Genomic DNA, 25,723 nt, shown 5'->3' on the forward strand with positions numbered 1-25,723 from the left:
GAAAAGAGATAGGCTTGGAAGACGGACTCGATATATACCCCGACTTACAATTGAGGAACTCCCAATTAGACTGGTACATTGCGTACGTTTTATGTGACCTGATTTGTCGTTCATGACGTGAACACGGCATAGAAGTTGTCAGCTCAAGCGTGATTCCACCAAGTGGATCGTGAAGATGAATTGGAGAATCATAGTGTGCCCTTCGCTAAACATATCTATCAAGAAAGCCGTTATAGTACACCAAGAGCGGAGAAGCTTTTCTCAAACCCATTCCGCATCTCCAACCCACCTCACCTCATCTACAGCATCCCCCTCCTCCACGCCCTATTCGCCAAGCGCTCAATCTCCGACACCTCAACCGGCCCCTTCGTATCCTCGGCATCGACAGCCTCGACGACAGCCTCGCCGACCAAATCAGCCTTTAGCGGCTTGACGCCGCCGGCGCCCATGAGCCATGTCAGACGGCCGCCGATGGCGTCGTTGAGGGTGGCGGCGATGCCCGTCGCGGCGGCCAGCGGCACCGTGAAGCCGCGGCTCTTGTCCCACATGAAGGGCGCGCGCACGAAAATGCTGCGCATGGTGGGGAAGGTGCTGGCGATGGTGGATTCGGCTTCGCGCTTCGTCGTGATGTAGCGTTGTGGCAGAATGGGCGCGCCAGCGGCGGCGGAGATGTAGACGAAGGTTGGGACGTGTGCAGTAGAGGACTCGCGGGCGAGGAGGATGGCTGTGGGAGGGGTTGTCAGTAAAATTGGGCATTGACGTCACTGATGGTGATGGTGATGGGAGGGGGGCATACCTGAGTCGCGGTTCATGAGCTCGTACGTCAATTGCCCGTCCTTTTCCTGCGGCCGCAATTCCTCGCCGGGCTTCCTCTCAAGCGGGTTCTGGCCGCCGGCCTTTGTAGCGCTGAACGCTCGCCGCAGTCCGCCGAGCGGCGACTCCTTGCCCTGCAGTACACCCTTGTAGTCTGCCTCGAGCAGGATGCCCATGCTGTGGACGACGGCATCGGCGCCGTCTAGGTGGTGCGAGTACTCATCTGGGTTGAGGATGTTGGCCTTGGCCCATTGGACAGATGAAGCCCATGGCGGGGCGGTGGTGGATGACGAGACGCTGGCCCAGGTGGGTTCGCCCGAGCGGCTGTGGTTGGTGGTTTAGCCAGGAATTGGCGGTCAAGAAGGCTCTGGGCGGCAGTTGTACCTTAATGAAGTGACGGTCCAACCGCGCTGGACGGCAGCTTTGCAAATTCGCGAGCCTGTCGAGAGACGGAGTTAGCTTGGGGCTGCGTGATGGTAGCAACATGTACCTAGGAAGCCGTTGCCGCCGCAGACGACAATCTTCCTCTTCGCAGCGGCCAAGGCCATGGTGGTCGTGTGTGTGTCAGAGGGGTGGTGTTGGAGTGCATGGTCTGAGCATCGGATTGATGCGAGCGATCTGGAGACCTGACCGTGACGACGTTGGACCGCACCGTACCGCACCGTACCTGGTTCCCGCCCCGCCGCATCGATCTTGCTTCAAAGCAAGGGCTAGCGTCCATTCCAATCCGTCCGCCAAGCCAAGCCAGCCATGGGAGACGCAGACGCAGGTGCAGCAGCGGCAGCGGCAGCGGCAGCGGCAGCGGCAGCGGCAACGGCAGGCCAGCCTGAAGCTCCGTCGCACAATGCCAGCAGTGAGCACAAGGACAATGTCTCCGCCGCCGCCGCCAACAAGAACTCCGCCGACGAGCCCTCCGCTGCTGCACCAAGCCACCAGACACAGACACAGACCCAGACCCAGACCCAGGAACCAGCGAACCAGCGACACGAAGACGCCCCGGCGACCAATCCCAACTCGCCTGCCGCCATCCCTTCAGTCGAAAAGACTTCGACGCCCGTCCAGGTCCAGGTCCACGGTCAGCCTGCTGCTGCTGCTGCTGCTGCTGCTGGAGAAGGAGGAAAATCCCACCGCAGGCGCAACACCTCGTCCGCCCGCCAGACTCCCGCCCGCACCCCAACTGGGAACATCCCGCCCGAGCTCATACCCGCCGAACTGCGCGGCGACTTTGCGCCTGGCGTCTGGGAGCCCGCCCACCAGAAACGTCGCACCCACAGCCGGAACGTGTCGCTGGTCGAGCCGCCGAGCGAGTCGGACGAAGACGCACCCTCAGCAGCGGACCCGCGCCATATTCACCGTCGCGGCAAAGCCCAACCCGCCGCCGCCACCACTACTACCACCGCTACCTCAAACAGCAAGAAGAGAGGCCCGTCGCAATCGCTCGATCCCAAGCACGACTCCACGCCCGCCCCCCAGCGTCGCAAGACTCAGCCTGCCCAGACTCCTGCCCAGGCGCCCGCCGCCGCTGTCGTCCCCCATATCGAAACTTCGACCAGGCGCAGAGCCGCCGCCCAGCAACCTGCGACTCCATCCAGCGCATACCCAGTCATGCCGGGCCTCTCAGATAAGAAGCGCGTCAAGGGCGTCAAGATCACGCGCGCATTCAGAATCGGCAGCGAGGCGTGGAAACTCGACGACAAGAACCGCCCGCCCGGCATACCAGATGATCACACGACAGGATGGCGGGTCTACGTCGAGAACGTCGACGGCGGTCCCAACATTAGTACTTGGCTGAACAAGGTTCAGTTTAGCTTGCACGAAACCTATCCCAACGCAAAGAGAAGTAAGTCGGCCTCGCCAAATTCGCGCGCCCACTCTGACATATCGTGCAGTGATCGCGAATCCGCCGTTCGAAGTCCGCGAGACCGGTTGGGGCGGCTTCACAGTCGAGATCCGCCTCTATTTCCAACCCTACGTCAGCGAAAAGCACGCTGTGCGATCCCACTATCTCTACCTCGAACCCTATGGCCCCGAAGAATCCATGGCGCGGCAGCGCTCGCAGAACCTGGTCAAGGCGGAGATGCTCGACTTCATCGAGTTCAACGAACCGACCGAAGCGCTTTATGCGCTACTCACAGACGAAGACCGCCAATGGCCGGACCAGGCTGGGGTCGGAGGAGGCCGTGGCAAGGGCAAAGGCGCAGCAGTCAAGGCGGCGGAGGAGGCTGCGCGACGAAAAGCTGTTGGACAAGAAGACAAGAGCGTTGAATTGCCGGAGAGAGGGAGCGAGCGCAATCCCTACAGCAAACAGATGGAAGACAGCTTCATACGGCAATTCAAGCAGGCCGAGGGCGAGGTCGACAAGATGATTGCGGAGCTGGTTGAAAAGAAGGAAAAGGTCGAGGCGCGGAGGAGAGACTTGTTGGCAACGGGCGATTTGGATGTGGGTAAAAAGAAAAAGTGAGGATGTCGTTGGTAGGTCCTATTCTTTCTCGGGGCTGTGAGGCTCTTTGCATTTTGGGAGTTTGGCTGCATTCATGAATCCTGGCTCGACGAGAAATGCTGGCGTTTGGGGGGGGGAGGGGTTTTGGACACGAGGGTTGCTTACCCGTGAAGCAGGTGACTGCCCTCCAGAGTGTCTGCGCACCTTTGATGCAGACCAGCAGTCAGTATACGAACATTCACAACTCTCCCTTCGACATGGCTGCTCCGAGTCAAAGTCTTGATCTTTACGGCGCGAGTGACTGCTTCTCGAAGATATCCACTTTGCTGCAGTGCACTTTATCGGATAAAGCTCAAGTGCCATCTCGTACCATCCTCAAGTCTGCGCCCAAGCAATCTTCTCGACGAGGATTCTTCTCCAAGTCGTCTCAACCGGTACAAGTGGATCCTCAATATTTCTCCACTCCCCCACTTCTCCACCATCGTTGGCGCCCGCCTGCTCCACATGCTCCTCAATCTGGCTGGATTTCAACCAATGTTGCCAGGCCAATATTGGACATTGCGCCAGCGCCTACCAGTGATGACTGAACCAATCCCTACCCGCCCTGCATGCTGTCAATTGATTGCTTTACTTTTGGCGCTGCAAGACTTACCTTAGCGGGTGACTACGCGGCTGATTCACCCGCTGAGTTAACCTCAAGAAGGCAATCTTGGAATCTTGCTTCGTCGTGTGTAACCAGAAAACGCCAATGGCGTCACACGAGGACAACCTGCCAACCACATTCCAAGGCCGGACTAACTTCACCTCTTGGAGCTGAGGTTGTGGCAGGAAGTTCCTCTCTATTTTCTCGGACAGAAGACTGGATGCAACGGGCCCATGGCTTCCTTCAATGACCTCAATGATGATGTTCTCTTGATCATAATCGATATTCTTGCAGAGGAAAATCTCGTGCGAAAGCCTTCGCAACCCCGGCGCAATCACTTGACCGCGTTCTCATCTACCAACCGCAGGCTGCGATTTCTGGCGACTCAGGTTGCGACCAAACCGCTATTTCATTCGGTGTCTCTTTGGGGAGGGAGACATCTTCCAGGGCCGGGCGAGAAGCTCTTGCTAGGATACCGACTCAGCATCCCACCAACTCTTGCGCGGACACGGTGAGCCGTGCCGAACCCAACAACACTGTACTACCTGCTAACAGTAGTAATCTAGGACTCTCCGCGCTCCACACCCTTATGCTCTGGAACTTCCATTGGATAACTCGGAGCGAAGTCACCATGAATTTGCGCGCCTCTTGACTGCACCGGCGCGTCTGGAGAGGCTTGACGTCCACTATCCCGACATGCCGGTCGACGATCTCCTGTATCCGGGAATCAACCTTGGGAGATTCGATCTCGGTGGGAGGAAAGAGCTCAATCTGCCTTTTACGCTCGATCATGTCAAGACCCTCTCGATCCACATGATCAGCAAAGCCTTGGTGCCCTTTTGTCCGAATCTTGAGAAGATTAGGATCATGACTTCAGCCGCAGGCGAGGATTCTTGGGGTTCGGGCGAGGGGAGAGGTTTTCCTGGTGTGCTCTGCGATTGCGCAAAGCTGCCGCGTCTCGTCGACTTTGAAATGAATAGGAGGATTGGACCGAATGTTTTGGAGCGTAAGTAAAGCCGCCTTGATCAATCAAAGGATTGGTCAACTGGATGGCTGCAAAACATGCTTTCTCGTCACTTCACGCTCACACTCAGTAGTCATACACGCAGCTCTTCCGAACCTCGAACGCCTCGCCCTGACCGGAGAAGGCCTCGCCTACCTCACCATCTCCGACCGCCAGGTACTTAACTCCCCCACGACGACCCCTCCAGTCCCCGCAAACCCGCACCCCACACAGCCACCTCCATCCCGTCAACCTCGCAGCACATCACTAACACAACGCCATCAGCAAATCACCGCCCGCCTCTCCCTCTTCCCCCACCTGCACAGCCTATCCCTTCATCACGCCTTTACGCCGTCTTCGCGGCCGTGGGGCGACAGTCCCGACGAGCCCCCCGACTACCGCATGGCGTGTCTGCTGGGTGGACCCGCGGCACACGGCTCTGCACGGCCCTATTTTGCTCGCCATGCCGTGCGCTTCTTTGAGGAGTGTGGCGCGCTGCGATTGCTTTTTTTCTTGCCGCGCAGCGAGTTTCGTTTGGTTAGGAGGATGCCGGGTTTGGCTGTTGAGTGGGTTTGGGAGGAGTGCGGTGAGGGTGAGGGTGGGGGTGGGAATGGGGATGTGGGGGACACGTTAGAAGTGTGATGTGAGGGCTCTGGAGAATTGAAGATTCTGTGGTGTGGGATGCGGTGATGGCGATCCAGATTTGGGGGCTTTCTTTGTAGGGCTGGTGCGGAGGATGCGAATGGCAAGACTTGTGGAAATCGCTCACGCAGAGGTAGCAATTCGCATTCTGATGTTCAGATACTGTTCTGTATTTGGCATTGGAAATGAGACTAGAAGAAGCACATTGGCTTGAGAGGTACCCAAATTGCCCGCACAAATTCAAGTGACCCTTGAATGTGCAGCAAGGGAGAGGAACCCATATTTCTAGGATTGCCCTCGACTGGCAAAAAAAAAAAAAAAAAAAAAAAAGGGGTGAAGGATTAAACCTACCATCGGCCGCCACATTTCCTCCCCCTTGATGACGTCCGCCACGCCAGCTCGGCTACCCTCGGCTGAACCCCAACCCACCTCAGGTCTCACCCCACGCCGATCTCCCGCCTCCACCTCTCCCAAACAAACACCAGCAACGACAATGGCCTCAATACTACCGCGACCGAGCCTGCTCTTATCGCACAGCGCGCGACGGCTACGCTCATGCCAACCACGCATCCTCACTGGCCCCACGCCGCTCCAGCGCGCCTTCATATCCAAGCACCCGCGGGGCTTTGCGCCGCCGACGCGGGACGACCTCGAAGAGCTGCGCAGTACGGTTCAGGCGTTTACTGGTGCGTAGACCCGTCATTTTACTGGAACAAAGATTGCTTGGTGCTCATGCGAGACACAGCAAGAGAGATTTCTGAAGAAGTGGCCGCCGCCACGGATTCGAAGAATGAGTTCCCAAACGACATGTGGAGGAAGCTTGGGCAGGCTGGGTTATTGGGGATAACGGCGGATGAGGACTATGGCGGGCTGGCCATGGGTTACCAGGCCCATTGCATCGTGATGGAGGAGCTGAGTCGGGCGTCCGGTACGTGTGGTCTGGCAGGATCGCCGGGTTGGCTTGTGGTGGTGGATTCAATGAGTGTTGATTGGTGGCTGACGAGGATGACAGCGAGTATTGCCTTGTCGTATGCTGCACATTCGCAGCTCTGCGTCAATCAGCTCATGCTGAATGGGTCGAAGGCGCAAAAGGAAAAGTATCTGCCGGGCCTGATTTCTGGTGAGAAGATTGGCGCGCTGGCTATGAGCGAGCATTCGGCGGGCAGCGACGTCGTCAGTATGAAGAGCACGGCGAAAAAGGTCGATGGCGGGTACCTCCTCAATGGCACCAAGATGTGGATCACAAACGTGAGATTTCCAGAATCTGCTCTGCGCAAGCGCTGACTCTGTCAAGGGCCCGGACGCCGATTATATGGTAGTCTATGCCAAAACGGAGCCCAAGGCTGCGTCGAAGGGCATCACGGCGTTTATTCTGGAGACTTCGACGCCTGGCTTTTCGTGTGCACGCAAGCTCGACAAATTTGGTATGCGCGGCTCGAATACGGGCGAGCTGGCTTTCGAGGACGTCTTCATCCCGGGGGAGAACGTGCTGGGTGAGATCAACAAGGGCGTACGCGTCCTCATGGAAGGTCTGGATTTGGAGCGATTGGTTCTCAGTGCCGGTCCTCTTGGGTAAGTAAGGACAGAACACGAGTCCCCCAGCGTGAACCCCGTCTCAGATCTTTATCACCTATCGTCAAGAGGCGTTGAAGATGGATTCCAGTAACCCGAAACTGACTAACTGACGCACGCAACAGCATCATGCAAGCAGCCCTCGACCTAGTCCTCCCCTACACGCACACGCGCACCCAATTCGGCCAACCCATCGCCCACAACCAGCTCATCCAAGGCAAGCTGGCCGACATGCACACCAAACTGCAAGCGTCGCGGTCCTACACGTCGACCATCGCCGCCCTCATCGACGCCAACCACGCCGCCATCGCTTCCGGTGACTACATCATCCCGACGCAAGACTGCGCCGGCGCCATCCTGTACTCTGCCGAGCGTGCTTCCGAATGCGCCATGGACGCCGTCCAGCTCATGGGCGGCATGGGGTACATGAATGAAGTCCCGGCTGGGCGGCTTGTGAGGGATGCGAAGCTCTACGAGATTGGCGCTGGTACGAGCGAGGTTAGGAGAATGGTCATTGGGAGGTATTTCAATAAAATGTTTGCGGCTTAGGGAGGGAGAACGCAGGGTATATACGAGGGAAACAGTGCTGTATGCATGTATGAGATTTCGTTTTTCTACCTCCTCCCTCTACTTGTGTGACGTCCTGACAGACCCATTAGGTACAAGTACAATGTCATTTGACTGAGCGGACAGAAGGACCCCACGACTTCGAAAGCGGCCTTTGCCTTCAGGTCGACAAAAAGTAGGAGCGGAAGTCAACCTTAGCAACCGACGTCATCTACAAGCAGTGTGCTTCTCCCACTAGATCTATCTACATAGATACATGTAAAAAACCAACGCCTTGGCCTCACACCACCTGCAAACCCCGCTCCATCCAGCAGCTCGAAAAAGACAGAGACAATCTACTCCCACCTCAAGCCCCGACCGACCCCCTACCCGAAAGCGAGACCAAATTCACAAGCCAACGGTGTCTCCGACCTCGTCGGGCCACGCACCTCGTCTCGCAAGCATTGCCGCTTTGAGCGCGTGGCCGTGGCCTGCGTACCTGGCAGTCGACGGGCGCTAGGCCCGACTTGGCAACGGCGGCATTGCGTCTTCTCTGGTCATCCCGAGTTTTGCACTGTGGAGGCTTCGGTGTTGCTGGTTTGTTTGCGAGGAAGGGCGGCTGTGGTTGCGAGGATAGGTGGGTGGGTAGGTAGGTGGGTATGCTTGTTTGTTTGGGGCTGATGGCGGATTTGGACGGACCGCGCTGGTTGCAGTGGGGTGGTGTTGTTCCGAGGAACTGAACGAACGGTCTGACTGACTGGAGAGAGGGAGGGAGTGAGGAGAATATACATATGAACGAGTGAGAGGCGCATCAAAGAAAGAATTCCTTTTCGGACGCGGTCGAGAAACACGCAGGTCCTCTGGTTCCTCTCATCCAATCTTCCACAATGCACTTCCCAACCCCCCTCCTCTTCCTCCTCGTCATCACGCAACTCAGCCATGCCTCACCCAACCATCATCGCAACCTCTCTCCCCGCCAACTCTCCACCCCACCTCCTCCAACCGCCCTCACAAACTCCTCCTTCGCGCCACCCCTCTCCCAAACCACCGTCTCCAAAAACCTCGTCCCGAGCGAAGAAGACGACGCGACATACTACCTCGGCTACCGCGCCGCCGACTTCGCGCGGCCGTATGCCAAGTACTGGATTCCGCATGTGCAGCCCATTAGCAGCGAGGTGCAGAAGGGGTTGAGTGCTAGTCCGTGGGCGAAGCCGCTGGGTAGGTTTGATTGAAAGAGAGGATTGGAAGCGGGGGGTTGTTGTTGTGTGGTTTGCGGTTTTGCTGACTGACTGGTGGTGCCAGCTTTCGCGCCGCAAGAGGCCGGTCGATTCCTTATGCAGCCTGGGTATTTGCAGATGGAGAATGGGTGGACGGTTGGGCAAGATGGGACGTTGATGATAGCTGTGCGAACGGCCATTCCGGAGAGTGAGTCAGTCCTTGAAACACTTTCTCATGCCTCCTTTTTCTCCTTCTCCGTCCTCTTCCCCCCCCCTTTCCCCCTTTTTTATTTCCCCCCCCCCCCCCCCCCCCCCCCCCCTCTTTCCTTCCTTTTTCTTCCGCCAGCCCCAAAAACTGACGCCCCCCACCCATAGTAACAGGCGAAATGCTCGACTGGTGGTTCGGCTGGCACCAAGTCGACTCCGCGCGCTACAAGCTGTGGAACCCCGTCGCACACCAGTACGCGTGGCGCTTCCCGGAGCAACTGGACTGGGCCAATAAGTCGTACGCGCAGCGCTACATTGGCGCCTTCTCACAGATCGACGAGTACATTGGTCAAGACGCGAATAAAATCACGATTGCCTTTGTCGAGCCGCAGGAGTTGGGGTTTCGGCGCGAGATGTTTGAGGAGAGCGGTGTCGAGACGGTTGTTGTGGGCCAGATTATCTTTGGTAGGTTGGAGTCGGAGTCTTGTTGGTGTGTTTGGGTTGCGGCCAGGCTTTGTTGTGATGGATATGAGTGCGGTGAGAGAGAGGAAGGAGGACTTTCTTGAGCTGACGTCCCGTGTGTCGACGACAGGCCACACAAACTCGACCGATCAGAACATCGGCCAGTACCTCGTTCATCAAGTCCGCCTCATGGACGACGGGTCGCGCGAGCTGCGGTCGCGGTTTTTCCTCAAAGTCACTTCTGCGCAAATAGCCCACGACTTGCTCGTCCACTGCAACATCGAGATGCAGCGTAAGTTCTGTTTGTAGTCGATACTCTATACTGTCCGCTTCATTGTCAGAGGCTGATACATTTGCGCAGATTTGAATTGTTTCCTGCCCGACTTATTCAGGGAGTTTAAAGATACGCTTTGAGGGCTTGGAGAATGCTGGTTCTGTATGGAGGTCAATTGAAGACTTATTATTTTTTCCTCATCTTCCGTGTCTGACTCGGTATGCCGTGCACGGAGATTGTCGACTCTCCCTGTCTCCTGCATCACAGTGGCCACTGGATCTCCACACTTTCCCGCGTGCTTTGGCTTGTGTATCGCATCGTTTTGGGCGCCTACGCGCGTAATCTTGATTTCGTGTCATCCGCACCAACTAGGCACGTCCTGCCATCAACTAAAATGTTGGCAAACAGACACGCTAAAAAATGAAGGATAAGAGTTGAACGATTTCAGAACGGGCGAAGTTCACTCGACATCGAGTGCGGCCGTACACTATGACTTTAACCAGCACGGCAGCAGAGGAAAAGCACCGATTATTGATGTAAATGACGAAGCAAAGAGTAGCTAACACCTTGCGGAAAGGCGGGTTGAGCTGTGGCATGCCTTGGGGAGCGGGAGCGCGGCATCATGTGAGTTCCCCGCAATGAGTGCCAGAAAGCAGACGAACTGATCCAAGCAAGATCCGCGTGGTGTAGACGTGGGATTTGACGGGTGAGAATCACTCGCGGATCACAAAAGGAACATTTTATTGAAAAAAAAGGGGGTTGGAAGGAAATCAAAGCAAACACTCAAGGTGACTACATCCGCCAATGGAATCGACAACTCCATCATCCGCGCACCGACAGATTTCACAGTGGAGTAGCAGGGCGCCGAAACTTGAAATGACAGCATATCATCCTCTACCTACGAGCGCATCGGCACCGGCCAAGTCAGCGACTGCTACCGCATCTTCTTCGCCGAGTCGAAAGAGCCAAACAGCAACACCAACACCCTCACCTCTCCACCACCGGCACAACAACATCGTAAACCATCGCCAACAGCAATCCTGAAAGTTGCATCCACCTCCGCGACCTCTCGCCGCGCCAGCCTCTCACTATCGCTGTACGAACGCGAAGTCCGCTTCTACAGCGAACCCGCGCCCTGCATCGGCGCCCGCCACGACGGCGCAGCGAGGGCGTCCCTGGCGTACAGCTACCACTCATCCTTCCGCGCCGAAGACGGCTCGTTCTGCCTGCTGCTGGCCGACGCAGGGGCCGACGCCGTGGTCGGCGACGACATAGCCGGGGCGACGCTCGCGCAGGCGCGCACGGCAATGGCGGCGCTGGGGCGGCTGCAACGCGTTGGGCGGGACGAGCAGCACAGGACCGAGTGGAAGGGGAAGAAGTGGTTGAATCGAGGGCGCCAGATCGATCAGAGTAGGCTGCGCGCGCTGTACGGCGGGTTTGTGGAGCGGTTTGGCGAGCGGATGGGTCCGCGGTAGAGGGAAGTTCGTGAGAAGTTGGTTGGCGTGTTTAATTTGTTTGCTGAGGGCCAGAGGGCTGAGGGGAAGGGTAGGATCCAGGGGCTTGTGCATGGCGATTATCGGCTCGATGATATGCTGTTTGCGGCGGAAGAGGGGGTGAGGGAGAGGGAAGGGGTGAGAACGCGGCGCAGAGCTCGCCCCTGACCTTCGTCGATTGGCAGACTGTTTCTTGGGGCCCGGCCATGTCGGACGTTGCGTCCTTTCTCGGCACCGCGCTGGGTGTGGAACGCGGCGCAGTTAGTCGACGTGACGCACTTCCATGGTCTGGATTTGGTTCTTCCACCCGCTGGCATGAGGCTGTATGTTGGCTACGTCGAGCAGCAGTGCTCTTCCTCCTCGAACGGCGACGACGCAAGAAAAGCAGTAGCCGGGAAGACACGTGAGCTGACCAAGCACGCAGTCCTCGCCACATCCTGCGACGCCCGCGACGAGCTGCCCGTGGCCTCGGATATCGAACTCGAGACCGAGCGAGAGCAAGATGAAAAGTCCAGTGCTGACAATGCCGCCGCGCCGCTGAAGCTACATCTTGAGGCGAGAGGGCATGGACCGTTGAGGCTGGTGGATCCCGTGTCGACTGGAAATGGTGATGGCGAGGACGACGTGAGGAATGGCGATGCAAGGTCAAAACCACGCGTGGCGCTCTTTCCACGTGCTTGGGGCACCGTGACCACGAGCGATGGACGGCGCGGCGTTGCGTGGGTGGAGTGGAATCGGGGTGCGGGAGGCGGGGCGATTGGAACGGTTTGAGGTGGTGGTTGAATTCGCTTTGGCAGACTTGTCCACCAGGTGCGGCGGCGAGCTTGTTTGAGTGAATCGTCTTGCCAGATTCGCATGGAAGTGTCCACGCAATTTCAAGAACAACTTATTCCAAGAGCATAGAAAACAAGACGCGAGGTGAAGGTGACTGCGAAGTCGCTTGGGAGAAGACTAATGATGTTTGGCCGTTCTTCTTAAGGAAGATGGACAGCATGGTTCCTCATTTCTCTGTTATACTGTCCTGGTCGCTTGAACTGCGTCGCCTCTTACGAAGACTCCCTTCCTCTTCCTCCTCAGTTTCCAGATCCACTGGCTCCGACTCGTCGGCTTCCGGCCTTTTCCACTCATCCAATGAGAATTCTGTCTGACAAACCGTAGCGGGGGAATGCATGAGCATCTCGCCATCCTCAATTGTCCCGGGGAATACGACCATGTCGGTGTGTCCACGCTGCGGACAGGTGCGACGGTGAGATCTGATGAAATTAAGCCAGTACGCAAAGCCGCTCCAAAAGCAATCCACCTTTTTTAATTCTGACTGGAACCGCACCGAAGCCATGAGGATGGACAAGTTTCTTTCTGTTTGGCGAACGAGGAGGTTTCGAAGGGTTCTGTCAGAGTCGGGAGTAGTCTCAAAGACTGTCTTGATAATGTTGATGAAGGCGTTTATGGAGAGACTGTCTTCTGCAGGGCCTATGGGCGGATCTAACTCCTCCTCAAAGGTTTCATGGAACCATCTTGCGGCTTGGGCTCTAATGATCTTATCCTGGTATTTATCTGCAATGGTGTATAGCTCGGCATCGCAAATTGTCATTGCTTCCGCCGATGGTAAATCCGGGAAACGATGCATCATATGTACTGTGTAGTCGTAGTTTTCACAGTACGTTGTGTCCAGCATGTAGAGAATAATGCATGGATCATCATCAAGGGTGACAATGCCAGTCCTTGCTTCCTAACCGAACGTCAGCGGTATTCTGTTGCGATCCAATTCAAACTTGACCCAACGTGAATGGAGATCCAGGCTTGAACATATTGGCGAAGAATTCCGACTGCATGCAGACAATCATCTTATGCACGTGGTATTCTTTGACCTCGCCGGAACGTTCGTCTGTGCAGCGGATTGTAAAATCACTGTATAGCCTTGATTGATATAGTTCTCGCGCAATTTGGACAAGGCCACTGATAAATTCTACGGTCCTGTCACTTCACTGCAGCTCTACCCTTGTCATTTTCAGAAATGATGTACTTCAGGCGGAATGGAAGAAAGGCTAAGACGAAAAGTCATCTTCAACCGACGACGCGCGAGCAGAGAGTCGAGAACCGAAAGCAACTTCGTTGGGCGAAAGAAGGTGGCTACAAGTCAGACGCGTACCGCGTCCTCGCCAAACTCGATGAATCACCTTGCATTTGGCAAGCTCTGGACAACTTCTTTCGAATGGTCCCGCGTAACAGTATTGATGTTGAAAACAGAAACCTGAAAATCCAAGCGCCATCTAGCAAAGTCCTCGGCAAGCAGCTGTTTCTCACTGCCAATGCGAAGTGCACAACGCTCTGCGTGGACTTCAGCAGACGTGGGGATTACAGACAGGACGTGTTTTTGACGCGCCAAGTGTCTAATCCCCTAGTTGTCCTGGAAAAAGTTGTCTGTCTCAGACTCAGACTCTTTCTGTTGACCCAGGCAGCCGCTCGCCCTCATGAGGGAAGGCCTCGGGAGAGCACGGCGCAGATGACTGCTTAGGAACGACTGGCTTGTATGCGGTCCACGGCATCCAAGTCTCCATCACCGCTCGACTCGCGCCGTCTTTTGCGAGACACGGTGCTCTCAGTCGCATGAGCGACCGCATTGACGTTCGCCGTTTCGGCGGGTCTATTCCAATCATCGTCAACGCGCACAGAGCGAGAAAGGGAGAACGCAGGGCGATGGAGAGTAGCGAGGAGCGTCTCCTTGGCGAGTGTCTGGGCCATGTGTAAGTAAGTCTGCCTTATTTACATGCTGGGGAACTTGAGGGATGTGTAGCTTTCAAGGCGCGCAGAAGGAAGACGCCGACGCCAAACCGGATTAGGAGACGTGCTGCTGTCGGCGCGACAGCGAGGCCGCGACATGAATGTCAAATCAACGCGAAGCAATGACAAAAAGAGCGGAATGTGAGCTCGGGATGCCACAGCAAATCCGAGACGTGCGTTCTAGCTGACACAGGCGACAGATGCCTCCAAAAATCCGGCGAGGAAAACAAGCGCGAAGCAAATAGCGCTATGCCTCGCGGGAAATCACCCGGAGACCCGAACACCAGTCAGCGACGATAGACCAGCACTATCATGGCGAGAAGGTTTGAACGAGAAAATGGTCGGGAAGGTAGAAGAATGAGAGGTCAGAATGAGGGCGTGTAAACGATAAATTTCCGACCCACGGCAATTTAAGCCAACAATGATGCGATAAAAAACAGAGCGCTAAACGAATGTGATACTCCAAAAAACAGCAAACAGTCATCGACGTTTCGTTCATCATAAGCCACGCGCGAGGCACTCCAACAACACCACCACGCAAAGGTTGCAAACGTCAACCAATGCTCATCCGCGCAATGGTGACATGATCATTCGCGCGCTCCTCCTCCTCCGCCTCATCCCTAACGATACTCTCCGCCCAATGCTTAAGCGGAAATGTCTCGCGGCAATTCATGCAACGGCCGAGCGTCTCACCGCCGACGGTCTCAGGCTGCATCTCGCAGAGAAACTCAGTGCGGCAGTTGGTGCAGCGGTACTTCTTGCCGACGTAGGGGGCGCTGTATTCCATGAGCTCGCGCCAGAAGCCCGGGGTGCGGTCGGCCGTGTCCTTGAACGTGTCGTCCTCCATCAGCTCCTGGATGTGCTCGCGGCAGATGCTGAAGATGGAGCTGCGCAGCCACCGGTCCGACGCTGGGATCGGCTTGAGGATGCGCCACAGGATGAGCGGGAACCCACGCCATGCGTTTTGGTGCCGTGCTTGCGCGATGAATTTGGCCCATGCTAGCTTTTTCAGCTCCATGACTCGGTACTTCTCGGCCAGCACGTAGATTTCGACGTGGAAGACGAGCTCTGGTGTCGTGTTAGGTGCGTGGGCTAGGAGGGGCTTTGGATGGCGTTACCTTGATACGGCGGCAGCTGGTCAAAATCTGGAATGTCTTCGATCCTGTAGTCATATGTGTAGAAGAAATGTATCATGGCTACCTGCAGCCTTAGCAAAGACATGCAATCACGTGGAGGAAATGTACATACCCGTAACATGGTCGAGATTGTCCTCCTCGCCGAGGTCAATCACGGCAGGGCAAACGCTAGAATCCTGAGCTTGTTGGTACGCTTCTTGAACAAGTGAGGTACAAGGGCAAAATTACCGCAGACGACGGAGCCTGTCTACAGGCGCTGGTAAAATACCCGCTCTGGAGACAAATAACCACTCTGTGGACATGAAACTCTCTTCCCTGGCAGCGGAGCGTCAGGTCGGTATACAGCTTGTTTGTGAAGCCGTAGTCCAGGAATCTAGCGGTGTGTAAGCAAAGTTGGAAAACACACCACAGCGCACCATGCAACACGAATGACTCGAGCTACTCACCCTCGGAGTCCATTCTTGAACTCTGGGTTCATTTCCTGCGAGAAGCGGAGCGACTCATCGAGCGAGGGCGCCGAGTTCCTGAAGGACGAGGCCCTCGAGTTTCTACTCAACGGCATGATTTGCGGCGGTCGATGTCGTTCAACTTGGTGGTCGAGATGGGAAAGGATCTGCCGAGCTGGACGGAGGCGCTGGAGGCTGAAACGGGAAAGACGAAGCGCACAGCAGGAGGCCCTGGACTGTCTGGGGAAGCTTTTCTTTGATGAATTGATTACGACGGTCCTTCGGTTGGGTCGTCGATAAAACGGTGTCGGTGTGCACGTCCGCTAAACATAGGGGGAGCGCAGGGGTGCCGCTTTATCGATACATGAGTTGGTGAAAAGAGTGGGGTCTGCTACGTTGCACCGAGGTGCTTTGACAATCGTTTTCAGGTTGGCCATGATGCCAAGCGCAGGTTGGGAATTGAGTCGGGACGTGTTGGGAACCGCATGGCGAGCTGTCGCGTTTGCTGAGATGGATGGAGTTGCGCAGTCGTGGTCGCGAAGTATGCAGCTACTGCACTCGTGTCAATCTGCATGGAGGCGATGAAAATCCTGGAAAGCCCAGACGATCAATCAGCTCATAGCTCCCTATCTTTGGGAAACGCCCTGGGATGAAGACCTCGTGGAGGAACAGCAATTGAGCCTCACAAGGCCGTCGCATCTCCTGAGCTTACCCCGCAACACCTTTGCTCTCCCAAGCGTCGATTACGTTGTTTCCCAACCACAAAAGCCAAAACTCCGTCCATGTCGAGGGAAGACGTCCACGGGCCGGAACATCAATGACGCAGACCCTTTGTGTAACCTGAACCAGCCCCAAAGCCATCCACGGCAATCAGCTGCGGCGGTGCTACTGCTCCCCATCGCCAATGAGAAGCAAGCACCTAGACGCGCATCCATGGCTCCAAGGAAGCAACTAGGAATTAAGAAAGGGTTTCTTGTCGGCCAATGCCTCGGGCTCGGAGATGAGCCTTGCAACCGGCAGCTTACGCCCTTGGTCGCAACGCTCACCAACCACAGCAATCCTCTCGTCCGCATAGTCACGGTAGATAGGTAACTGGGCTGCAGCAGAGTCATTTGCATGCACGTGGCGGATTGGGTGGCAGCCACAGGAGACCACCGAGTATTTAAAGGGGAGCGCTCCGCCATGGTGACCGACAAGACACACAACAAGCTCACTCGAACAGACGGACAGACAGACTCATCATCTTTCTTTCTTTCTTTCAAAAAACAAAACATCTTAGTCCAAATTGTATCAAGACAGGACCCAAAGAAATCAAACGCCATACAAGCGATCCATCCATCGCTTTATCCCGAAACGCCGTTGTATCCCTCTTTTGGAGAAGCATGCCTCGCTCTCTCTTTCAATGGTGCAGTGCAAAGCGCAGAACTGCTATCAGCAGGTCGAAGAGAGACGCAAAAAGGAAATGAATCGACGACCTGAAAATGCTCAGGGCAAGTCCCGTACGACCATGCAAACTCTAGAGACCGCACATGCGCCGATATGTGGACGATCAAGAAAATGAGACAGGGAATACTTTGTACAGCGTGCAGAGTCTAGCGCACGTAAAAGGTAATGGACTTGCGTGGTGGCCAGGAGGCACTTCATAGGTAAGGTTTACCAGGTCTCCTGTTGCGTTGTTAGCTCGTGTTTGGGTCTTCAGAATGACTTCTACTCACGGCAATGTACTGGCCATCCTCCTTCTTTCTCTCCCAAAAGTCTTCAGCCTCTGCCTGGTTAAGGTTGCCCTTTTCCATGGCCACGTCAACGAGAGCACGGTGTACGCCTTCGCCCATGCCCTTGCTGCTGCCGCAGACGAAAATGCGTCCATCCAGTGCGTTGATGACGAACCACACGACGTCCGCCTGCATCCGCACCTCATCCTGGACGTATCTGGCCTCGCCGGCACGACGCGACTGCACAACACGCTTGATGTCGGCCTCATGCGCGCCCAGTTCACCGCGGTAGATTTCATCAAGCATGCTGTCACGGACACCTTGGACGAGCCAGATCTTGTTGGCGCAGTTGGCATTCTTGAGCCTGTTGAGGATGAAGCCACGGAAGGGCGCCATGCCAACGCCGGCACCGACGAGCATCATAGGACCGTCACCGCCGAACTGCCGGGAAAGAGGGTTCGCCATCAAGCCGCGGAACATGGGTACGGAAATATCAAGAGTCTTGGCTGGATCTACGATCCCAGAAGCCTCGGCCTCGATGAACTTGTGCGCGAGGCGCTCGAGGTAGCCAGAGCCAACGCCAGTCCGCTTGGACTGGGGGTGGTGCCAGTCGTTATCCTCGTGGATGGTGACGGCCATTTCGATGAGGCGGCGGCCACCGGGAAGACCAGGGCGCTCAGACGAAATGTGGGGATCGTTGGACAGCGAGTAAAAGCGAGGCATCAGTTGAGGGAGAACGGAAAGGAGGCGATCAAGAGGCGGCCTCGTCGAAGGGAATGCATTAAGGAACTGAGGAACAGTAATGTGGCCACCGGTACGGAGACTGCAACAGATGAGCAGCTGGTGATTTCGTTGCGGGTGTGAGACTTACTCGCAGAACGCAGCCTGACCCTGAGCAGAGGTCAGGTAGAGCAGAATCTTCTTTTCGTTCGGCTCCTCTGCGTATTCGCCCAGCAGGCGGAGGAATTGCTTCGTCGGAGGGGTGCTTTGCAGGTCAACACACCAAGTGAGGAGCTCGCGACGCGTGGTGGTCAACGTCCTTTCCACTTCTTCGCCCCAAATGGTGGGCCAGCGAATGGCTGTTGTCTTGAGGACGATGGGCTTGTCCCGCAGGAATTTCGGAACACCCAAGTGGTCAAAGACGTCATTGACTAGCTCATCTGCATTAGGCGGGCAGATGCCAATCGCGCCACCGACCTTGAAGTCAGTGCCACCCTCTTCGGGGTAGTCTGTGACATCGATATCAAAGTGGAAAGTCCGTTTCTCGGCTCCCGGCTTTGTGAGCTCTCGCGCATGGTGGACGGGGGCCGAGTGGACGTGATAGGGCGGGTGAGGCTGGACGAAGGTGGGCGGCGCCTTGTGAACGCGGGAAGTGTGCTGCTTTGATGCAGATTCGTCGGCGGCCTCGAGAGTTGTGGTGACGGGAGGCAGAGGCTGGACTTGGTCCAACTCGGTGTTGAGGCTCAAGTTACCAATCTTGAGGTTCAGGCTTCGGAATGCATCGTTGTCGGGAAGGATGACGGGCGTGAAGTCGGTCGACGTGGTTTCGGGAATGGCCGACTGCACGAGACAGCAGCCACCGCCGCAGCAGTACTTTTCGATGAGCTTTGTGCCCGTCTCGCCATCACCTAGAAGCTTCCTGATGCCATCGGCGTCTTCAGAGATGAGGGTCGTGGAGGCACGACGACCGGAGCCATCCTTCCTCGCGACGGGGGTGGTTTCCAAGGAAGCAGCGGGCAGGCTGTTCAACTTGTCAACAACCTCATCCACCTGAGCGTCTGATGTCGGCTCTGTGTTGGGAGTTGAGGGTGCTTCCGAGTCGCTAGAGTTTTCAGACCAAGCCAATGATTCATGCGACGAGCGCAGCGAATTGTTGGACGACTTGGACGGCGCAAGGGTGACGGTTTTGGCGGTCTGCGGCTCGCGGGGCACAGGGTCGTCGGGATGCGAAGTAGCGGTGGTGGGGATGGAGTGGTTTTGGTGCTGCATGGCGACGGCAGCTGGAAAGAACCAGGTCGGGGGGCGAAGAGGCGTGAAGGCTGCACAACGGCCATGTCAGTAAAGCTGACGATTGGAAAGGGTTTCGGACGATGGATGCGCGCAGCGTAGGGCGAGGGGGCGTTCATGTTGCAGTCGAGTGGAGGGGTGCAGGTGCGGCTCACTTATCAGATCAAATTTCGTCAGAGGCTTCGAGATGCCAATGCCGGCGCGAGGTCCAAACAAAAAAGCTCGGCGCGCCAGCGAACGCGACGCGGAGAACAACACGGTGGATGGGAGTGCGGAAGAGAATATGGATGGGGTGGGATGGGCGGTCTAGAAGTAGAGTCGAGGAAGTCGGCGAGGGTGGGTGGAAGTGGAACGGATGGAAATGGACTGAGAGGGACGGGACCTGGACCTGACGGGAGTGTTGAGTGGGTCATGGATCACGGTGGCAGATGGAGCCCGAGGCCTTGGCCACAAGAAGGAAAACACTCTGCCGGTCTTCGGATCTGCTCTCGGCAAGGAAGCCCTCCGCCCCCCGGCTACGCTACAGCACCATGTCGATGATTTCTCGAAGGACAAACGGCAATCTTGACGGCTGTGGGCTTCGGATCATGTTTTGTCTTCCGGCGGGGTGAGGGAGGACGGTGGACGGGAGCTTTTCACCCTCGCCACCCACCCACCCACTGCGGATGATTGCTAAGCCCAACTTGCAGAAGTGGGCTGACGGCTGGCTGACGGTAACAAAGCAATCTTCTTCAATCACGCAATCATCAACTCTGGCAATGTTGCGATTCGGCGCTGTGTTGTCGTGTTCAATGGACGCAGGTACACGCCCGCGGTCCTTTTCCCCTTTGCACCTTGGCCTTGTCAGATGGATTGATAACGCCGCGTGTCATGACTACGACAACCCGCCGAGCACCATGTGTGGCGCCCCTTTTCCTAAATGAGGTTTTCATCAGATAACCTCCACGTCAATTTTCGCCCTCGCGTCGCAGCCCCCCCCCCCCCCCCCCACTTGGCGCTCCCGGCGCTGGACCTTGTCTGACTTGGCCTTCCTCCACATTTCCCAGACTCCAGACTTCTTAAAACTTTGGCGCGTTTCTTTGTGCGTTCCAGTCTTGTGACAGTCGCCACCCTGGCTTATCTCAGGATCTAGCCGCCTTTATCAGATAGCAATTCCAGCGGCCTGCGCAACAAGAACTTTTTCACCTTCCGCTCATCCCTCTTGCCGGCTTGGCAGTTGACACAGAGGCTCCCCCCCCCCCCCCCCCCCCACATCTAACCAATTCTGCCGACGCCACGGAGAGGCTCGGAATTCGAGCGGGCGACCAAGCTGGATATCGCGTCCCGATGTCGGCCCATCTCCGTGCCTCGGGATTGCGGGCGACAGCCCAGTGACGGTATGCTCGTGTTTCTCACCACCTCTGCGACCTCAACTCGCAGATCCATCGCCATCTCATCGTCTCCTGAGAATCGAAATCATCAGCTTGTGTGGATTCTACCTGTCGATCCGTGTTGATCAACGCGGGAATCGTCGCCTTGCGGAGACGGCCGGTCCACGTCATCCTGGCTGATCCTCGATTCGAGAAGACTTGTTCGTTGCAGGATCTGGACAACAGGTTGGACTTCATGCACGCAATTGGAAACCCGAGGTTGCGTGCCAGCAGCGCCCTTTAATTCCTGTCTCTTCCCGTCTCAAAGACATGATGCAAAACCTTGTCGGTTACATGTTCTCCGAATTTCTTCCATGGCCAAGGAAGAGGACTCTTCTTTTTTTCGACCGACGCGCAATTCCCTGGGCACTGCACATGTCTTGTTTACCAACTGATCTTTCAATTCATGGATAGATTGACTCCTCGTCTCTGTTTCCATTTTGCATGGGCGTCGCGTGGGTGAGTGTCTCGACGGACGGGCGCTAGTCTGTATGCAGAAGGCGGGGTCATGCTCGATCCCTCATCCCTCCTCGACTGCCGGTCGAGTCCTCAACAGTCACCCCAGGCGCTAGTCAACGAGACAAACAACCGTCTGTCTCAACTCGGCCTCGCGCGCCTACACCGTCACTGGAACTCGCCCTGCTCTCACTTGCTCCTGTCTCCCTTTCGCACCATCTAGATTCTCACATACAGTTCCAACTTTCCCGCTTGTCCTGCATCTTGCCGTCAGCGCCCAGCCGCACGCCATGGCCCGTCAAATCAGGAATGACCCAGTATCACAATTCATGAATAACCTCACAAAGTTAGTCAGCGCATCCGGCCATCCACGGTACTGCTCTAGACGACAAACTGACAAACACCAGATTCTACAAGTCGGGTGAGCACTCAGACATGACGCTCAAGACCAAAGACGGAAAGGAACACAAAGTCCACAGGATAGTGCTTCGCTCTCAATCAGGCTTCTTTGACCGCGCATTTGATTCAAAATCCACATGGAAGGTATACGCTCCACACCTCTTGCTCGTCTTTCCGATCCCCTTTTATGTCACGTGAAGCTTTCCATCCCTTCTTGTAAATGATCGACCTCAACGAGCACCCATTCTCCAAACTCTACGGGGCCATGTTGATGCCTTTGTGTTCATAGGAAGCTGTGTCGGGCGAAATGGAGCTCTTGAATGACGCTCCCGAAAACATTCAAGCCCTAGTCGACTGGATGTACACATTTTCTTACGACTGCCCGTCGCACATCATGTCGCGGCAAGAACGCACCATATTCCACGTCCAAATGTATGCATTGGGGGACATTTACGATGCACCCTCCCTAAAAGAATTGGCCGCAAGAAATTTCGATACCGACGTGGACCACCGCGCCGAGCTTTTCCCCGACATTGTGCGCGCTGTATATGCAACTACGCCTCCGTCTGATCGAGGACTCAGAGACCGCATACTCCGAGTATGCGCAGCCAACATTTCCGAACTCCTTGGGAGCAGCAACAGCAACAACAATGCCAACACCTCCACGTCCATCTCGGCAGAGTCGACGAACAGGAGGCCCTTCCGAGGTAGACACAAACACTACAATGCAAGAAGGGCGCAAACCATGAAAAGCGCCAACGAACCCCCAACGCCCGTTCCCATCCCATTCAAAGCCGAATTCACAATTATGATGGACGAGCTCGGCGTCTTCGGCCGCGAACTCACCACCTACATCGCCTTCAAATCGCCCACGCAGCCCTCATCCTCGCACGCGGCCATGGGCGGCTCCATCGTCGTGCACCGCTACCGCTGCGGCGTCTGCCGCAAGACGTGCGGTATGGAGCTGCCGGCCACCACGGGCGGCGCTTCCGACAACGAGCAGCTCATCTCCTGCATGTTCTGCCAGGCGGGCTTCAGCCCCAACAACTGGCGCAGCCGCCGCGTGGGGCCCGCCGAGGCCGCGGATGAGGCGCTTGCCGAGCAGCTGGCTGCTGGCTCGTCGCTCGATGATGGTGCGGCTGTGAGAGCGCCGCCACTGGAGCGCGCTGACGTGCCGAGTACGGCTGGTGACGACGGAGGGAGTCTGGGCGATTGGGACGTCAGGCCGTCGCCGACGCCCGAATGGTGAGTTTGGGAATTTTTGTCTGCTTGTACATATGCTGTATTTGTGAGCTGGGAATTGGTGTATTTCTGATCAGTTTCGAAAAGTAATAGCTTTGTGGTTGGAAGATTGCACCAAGCAATGCACAACATAATACCACAACTTTGCGCCCTCTGCCACGTACGACCATAGCCGTGGATAACTCGGAACCCCGTCCGCTCTTCCATAGATAAGCCACGTTGCGGCCGATTAGTAGTTGCGTGGGTGACCAGCAGCGAATCCCGGCTGTTGTACGTTTTTGCCCGGTTTGGTTTCTCTTTTGTCATTTTTGCTGTCTGGCGCACAAGAGCATGAGGTGTGTTGGTTCTGCCACTGGTAAGCGGGTAGGTTGCTGGGTTCAGGGGAGTTGCCTTTTTGCAACTGCCAGGGAGCAATGGTTTCTCGCCATGCCGAGTCGACTGCGCCGCAGAAGCAGCAAATCCCGACTACTGTTCATCCCAGTCGCTCTTCTCTTCTGCGCCGAGTTTCTTCTTGCTATCTGGAGCATGCATGATTGCTGAAGGTAGGTATGTTGGCTGTGCCATTGGTCGGTCGACGTGTGTGTTGCTGGGTCCATGTAAGTTGCTCTTTTGCGACTGCAGCTGCCCCATGTTCTCTGCCACGCTTACCCCACCATTTGACCACTCGGCTGTATGGATGTTTGAGAATCGTCCACTTTCCACACACAACGCTGAATTGATTGCATAGGGCATCAGGGCTGCGATAAGACTTTGTGGTCGTCGCTTCCTCTGCGCTTTCAGGCAGACTCATGTGCTCCCAGGGCAAGCGACGGCTTTGCTCGAGCGAGGTTTACCTGGCGCGTTGAAAGATCATTATGACATGCAGTTTCCTACTGAATTATTTGCTTCAAAGCTTAGTATCGTTTTCCCATATACATAAAGTTGAAACCTGGGCCTTCTCTGTCGTTCACATTACAGAGCTGTTTCTACGAGGCTTCAGTGTTAGGAGTGCGTAAATGTTTTGGTGTTGAGTCAGCTCTCTCTAAACACATTGTTCGTGATTGATTACTATCATGACGGAGGTGATGAGAGTCATGCCGTTAGATTGCCCTCAGAGAGGACGCGTGCATAGATGAGTCAAATTGACTTTCTGACTGCTCAGCTCTGACGTTAGCGCCCATGAAGATGATTCTTATATAGTCCAGCTGATGTTGGACTCTCTAAACACTGGTAGTTACGACGCTGGAAACCAGGCTGAGGACCACTTTTCCTACCTGGGCATCGACATCGCTTCTTGTGTGTCGTTTTTATTTTCTCTTCTCTATACGCTTCGGCTGTCTTTCTTGTAATCTCGTCTCTGTTAGGTCGGGGTGACGCAGTTTGAAACATACCAATTGTACCACCAGGAGCCGCAGCTCCACGACATCACAGGCCAAACAAACCGAGTCGGCCACTGCAAACGCAATCCCAAGAATCGGCAATAGAGGTTCAGCACACGGCATTTCTACCTTGCTAAGCACCATTCATCTCAGCCTAGGCTTCGCCATAGTCGTTTTTCGTCTCTCCAGAGCATTGTGACAAGTTCATTGCCGGAAAAAAATCGCGGACGTGCTCGCGCCGGCGCCCACGATTGTTTTCCGCGTAGTTGAAAAGGGCTTCTTGACGCTCTCATAGTTGCTGTTTTGATTTCCTCTTTATTACATCCTGCACAAATTGGCTGGGAGAAACCTGGACACCGATCATGGATTACAGCGAAAGAAAATTCTGTCAGTCTCCTTTTCATAGTGACTGCAAATCGCTGACGTATCAAAGGCTCAGTAGAAGGCCTAGCAGACTTCGCGAGCGGCAACTTCCAGTCGAAGGACTACACCGATCTAACCATCCGTTGCAAAAACAAAGAGTTTTACGTCCACAAATTGATAGTCTGCCTATTTTCCGAATTTTTTTGCCAAAGCCTGCAAGCCTGACTCTCCATTCAAGGTACGCCTGAAGATAAATGTGGCGTCAAAGCAAACTGCTCACAATTCAACCTCGCGGGAAGCAAGGACTGGCATCGTTGAACTTCACGAAGACGACCTGGACGACGTTCAACTCTTGCTCGACGCTTTCTACTCGTCCACTTATGACGAGCATTATCATTACTGCCGGCGCGTCTATCCTGACCTGCCCGTGACTGAAGCGTCGCGACTTCGCGATGCCCGCCTGTACGCCATTGCCGAAAAATACCAGTCCCCCTGCGCGAAAAAGTGTGCTGCACAAGTCTTTAGAGAGGAACTGGAACGTGAGACTGGATTCATGAAGCTCAGCGTTAGTGGTTTCGTCGCCGTCGCAAAGAAAGTCTTTGAGTCGACGCCCGACTCGGACAGGATTTTCCGCAACCTGGTACGCCCAGAGACACCTCGCGACGCTCATGTCGTGGAGCCATTTCCAAACCGAAGTGGAGAAGGTCGATGGCTTCTTCGGTGGCCTGGCACGGTTCCAGACTTTCTACATGCTCAGGATGCGCATGTGTCCGACTTGCGGAAAGCCACAGAAGAATAAATTTGATGACAGGATTTATCGGGGCGGGGATATGGAGATGCCGTGTGTTGATACAACCTGCAACGCCTGGTACACTGTCGACGAATGGAACAGGCCGTACGACACAATCACCGGCGAAGGGGAAATGAGATCAGACCTGGTCGATGGTCCACCCCACAAGAGACCACGCCTCGATACAAATGGCTTGGCCGACGAAGCAAATCAGTACATGGTCGGTCTCGGACCGTCGACGAGTGACGAGGAAGAGATTGCATGAGCCTTCCTCCCGGCTCCATAATTGTGGATTGACCGCATCGGAATTTT

General features: G+C 55.7%; 11 protein-coding genes across 11 annotated transcripts; 7 read left to right on the forward strand and 4 right to left on the reverse strand.

The window, feature by feature from the left end:
- Positions 1-143: 143 nt before the first annotated feature.
- Positions 144-1,626, reverse strand: IWZ02DRAFT_426727 (NAD dependent epimerase/dehydratase family protein). Its single transcript, XM_066765909.1, has 4 exons — positions 1,304-1,626; positions 1,198-1,252; positions 797-1,137; positions 144-724 (listed from the first exon to the last, which is right to left on the reverse strand). The coding sequence occupies exons 1-4, from the start codon at positions 1,359-1,361 to the stop codon at positions 300-302; spliced, it is 879 nt and encodes a 292-aa protein (XP_066618723.1). The 5' UTR covers positions 1,362-1,626; the 3' UTR covers positions 144-299.
- IWZ02DRAFT_436752 (yeats family-domain-containing protein) lies at positions 1,564-3,274 on the forward strand (the record flags this gene model as incomplete). Its single annotated transcript, XM_066766564.1, has 2 exons — positions 1,564-2,653; positions 2,703-3,274. 2 exons carry the CDS (start codon positions 1,564-1,566, stop codon positions 3,272-3,274), a joined length of 1,662 nt encoding a protein of 553 aa, XP_066618724.1.
- Positions 3,275-4,129: 855 nt separating this feature from the next.
- Positions 4,130-5,541, forward strand: IWZ02DRAFT_436753 (uncharacterized protein; the record flags this gene model as incomplete). The annotated part of the gene is made up of 3 exons (XM_066766565.1): positions 4,130-4,407; positions 4,463-4,902; positions 4,994-5,541. 3 exons carry the CDS (start codon positions 4,130-4,132, stop codon positions 5,539-5,541), a joined length of 1,266 nt encoding a protein of 421 aa, XP_066618725.1.
- Positions 5,542-6,034: 493 nt separating this feature from the next.
- IWZ02DRAFT_436754 (putative isovaleryl-CoA dehydrogenase IvdA) lies at positions 6,035-7,662 on the forward strand (the record flags this gene model as incomplete). The annotated part of the gene is made up of 5 exons (XM_066766566.1): positions 6,035-6,227; positions 6,260-6,469; positions 6,554-6,789; positions 6,836-7,113; positions 7,239-7,662. 5 exons carry the CDS (start codon positions 6,035-6,037, stop codon positions 7,660-7,662), a joined length of 1,341 nt encoding a protein of 446 aa, XP_066618726.1.
- A 433-nt stretch (positions 7,663-8,095) lies between these two features.
- On the forward strand, positions 8,096-10,027 carry IWZ02DRAFT_95617 (phloretin hydrolase). The gene is made up of 5 exons (XM_066771470.1): positions 8,096-8,877; positions 8,962-9,084; positions 9,252-9,548; positions 9,676-9,837; positions 9,907-10,027. The coding sequence occupies exons 1-5, from the start codon at positions 8,547-8,549 to the stop codon at positions 9,957-9,959; spliced, it is 966 nt and encodes a 321-aa protein (XP_066618727.1). The 5' UTR covers positions 8,096-8,546; the 3' UTR covers positions 9,960-10,027.
- Positions 10,028-10,413: 386 nt separating this feature from the next.
- On the forward strand, positions 10,414-12,262 carry IWZ02DRAFT_485138 (uncharacterized protein; the record flags this gene model as incomplete). The annotated part of the gene is made up of 6 exons (XM_066769210.1): positions 10,414-10,443; positions 10,491-10,525; positions 10,703-11,254; positions 11,297-11,450; positions 11,498-11,635; positions 11,658-12,262. The coding sequence occupies 6 exons, from the start codon at positions 10,414-10,416 to the stop codon at positions 12,081-12,083; spliced, it is 1,335 nt and encodes a 444-aa protein (XP_066618728.1). The 3' UTR covers positions 12,084-12,262.
- A 50-nt stretch (positions 12,263-12,312) lies between these two features.
- IWZ02DRAFT_509420 (uncharacterized protein) lies at positions 12,313-13,120 on the reverse strand (the record flags this gene model as incomplete). The annotated part of the gene is made up of 2 exons (XM_066770474.1): positions 12,313-13,041; positions 13,085-13,120. The coding sequence occupies 2 exons, from the start codon at positions 13,118-13,120 to the stop codon at positions 12,313-12,315; spliced, it is 765 nt and encodes a 254-aa protein (XP_066618729.1).
- Positions 13,121-14,236: 1,116 nt separating this feature from the next.
- On the reverse strand, positions 14,237-16,071 carry IWZ02DRAFT_95705 (uncharacterized protein). The gene is made up of 5 exons (XM_066771472.1): positions 15,676-16,071; positions 15,458-15,602; positions 15,342-15,405; positions 15,212-15,289; positions 14,237-15,161 (listed from the first exon to the last, which is right to left on the reverse strand). Exons 1-5 carry the CDS (start codon positions 15,789-15,791, stop codon positions 14,647-14,649), a joined length of 918 nt encoding a protein of 305 aa, XP_066618730.1. The 5' UTR covers positions 15,792-16,071; the 3' UTR covers positions 14,237-14,646.
- A 1,091-nt stretch (positions 16,072-17,162) lies between these two features.
- IWZ02DRAFT_95662 (uncharacterized protein) lies at positions 17,163-19,660 on the reverse strand. Its single transcript, XM_066771471.1, has 4 exons — positions 19,550-19,660; positions 18,259-19,426; positions 17,391-18,210; positions 17,163-17,340 (listed from the first exon to the last, which is right to left on the reverse strand). The coding sequence occupies exons 2-4, from the start codon at positions 19,374-19,376 to the stop codon at positions 17,329-17,331; spliced, it is 1,950 nt and encodes a 649-aa protein (XP_066618731.1). The 5' UTR covers positions 19,377-19,426; positions 19,550-19,660; the 3' UTR covers positions 17,163-17,328.
- A 1,615-nt stretch (positions 19,661-21,275) lies between these two features.
- Positions 21,276-23,092, forward strand: IWZ02DRAFT_95745 (uncharacterized protein). Its single transcript, XM_066771474.1, has 3 exons — positions 21,276-21,605; positions 21,667-21,802; positions 21,948-23,092. The coding sequence occupies exons 1-3, from the start codon at positions 21,550-21,552 to the stop codon at positions 22,905-22,907; spliced, it is 1,152 nt and encodes a 383-aa protein (XP_066618732.1). The 5' UTR covers positions 21,276-21,549; the 3' UTR covers positions 22,908-23,092.
- A 1,528-nt stretch (positions 23,093-24,620) lies between these two features.
- IWZ02DRAFT_494186 (uncharacterized protein) lies at positions 24,621-25,676 on the forward strand (the record flags this gene model as incomplete). The annotated part of the gene is made up of 4 exons (XM_066770001.1): positions 24,621-24,645; positions 24,692-24,801; positions 24,860-25,261; positions 25,326-25,676. The coding sequence occupies 4 exons, from the start codon at positions 24,621-24,623 to the stop codon at positions 25,674-25,676; spliced, it is 888 nt and encodes a 295-aa protein (XP_066618733.1).
- Between the last annotated feature and the right edge of the window lie 47 nt (positions 25,677-25,723).

Source organism: Phyllosticta citriasiana (genome assembly GCF_038021145.1).
Source record: "Phyllosticta citriasiana strain CBS 120426 chromosome Unknown IWZ02scaffold_16, whole genome shotgun sequence".
Classification (NCBI taxonomy): Eukaryota; Fungi; Ascomycota; class Dothideomycetes; order Botryosphaeriales; family Phyllostictaceae; genus Phyllosticta; species Phyllosticta citriasiana.

Excerpts from the sequence above, each read along its gene's own strand:
- IWZ02DRAFT_426727 (XM_066765909.1), bottom strand. The coding sequence starts at position 1,361 with ATGGCCTTGGCCGCTGCGAAGAGGAAGATTGTCGTCTGCGGCGGCAAC. Across the intron at positions 1,253-1,303 it reads CGGCGGCAACGGCTTCCTAG|GCTCGCGAATTTGCAAAGCT; the intron begins GTACATGTTGCT and ends GTCTCTCGACAG. Across the intron at positions 725-796 it reads GCTCATGAACCGCGACTCAG|CCATCCTCCTCGCCCGCGAG; the intron begins GTATGCCCCCCT and ends CCCCTCCCACAG.
- IWZ02DRAFT_95617 (XM_066771470.1), top strand. The coding sequence starts at position 8,547 with ATGCACTTCCCAACCCCCCTCCTCTTCCTCCTCGTCATCACGCAACTC. Across the intron at positions 9,085-9,251 it reads GCGAACGGCCATTCCGGAGA|TAACAGGCGAAATGCTCGAC; the intron begins GTGAGTCAGTCC and ends CCCCACCCATAG. Across the intron at positions 9,549-9,675 it reads TGTGGGCCAGATTATCTTTG|GCCACACAAACTCGACCGAT; the intron begins GTAGGTTGGAGT and ends TGTCGACGACAG.
- IWZ02DRAFT_95705 (XM_066771472.1), bottom strand. The coding sequence starts at position 15,791 with ATGCCGTTGAGTAGAAACTCGAGGGCCTCGTCCTTCAGGAACTCGGCG. Across the intron at positions 15,603-15,675 it reads TTCAAGAATGGACTCCGAGG|ATTCCTGGACTACGGCTTCA; the intron begins GTGAGTAGCTCG and ends ACACACCGCTAG. Across the intron at positions 15,290-15,341 it reads CAATCTCGACCATGTTACGG|CCATGATACATTTCTTCTAC; the intron begins GTATGTACATTT and ends GGCTGCAGGTAG.
- IWZ02DRAFT_95662 (XM_066771471.1), bottom strand. The coding sequence starts at position 19,376 with ATGCAGCACCAAAACCACTCCATCCCCACCACCGCTACTTCGCATCCC. Across the intron at positions 18,211-18,258 it reads GGTCAGGCTGCGTTCTGCGA|TCTCCGTACCGGTGGCCACA; the intron begins GTAAGTCTCACA and ends CATCTGTTGCAG.
- IWZ02DRAFT_95745 (XM_066771474.1), top strand. The coding sequence starts at position 21,550 with ATGGCCCGTCAAATCAGGAATGACCCAGTATCACAATTCATGAATAAC. Across the intron at positions 21,606-21,666 it reads TTCATGAATAACCTCACAAA|ATTCTACAAGTCGGGTGAGC; the intron begins GTTAGTCAGCGC and ends GACAAACACCAG. Across the intron at positions 21,803-21,947 it reads ATTCAAAATCCACATGGAAG|GAAGCTGTGTCGGGCGAAAT; the intron begins GTATACGCTCCA and ends TTGTGTTCATAG.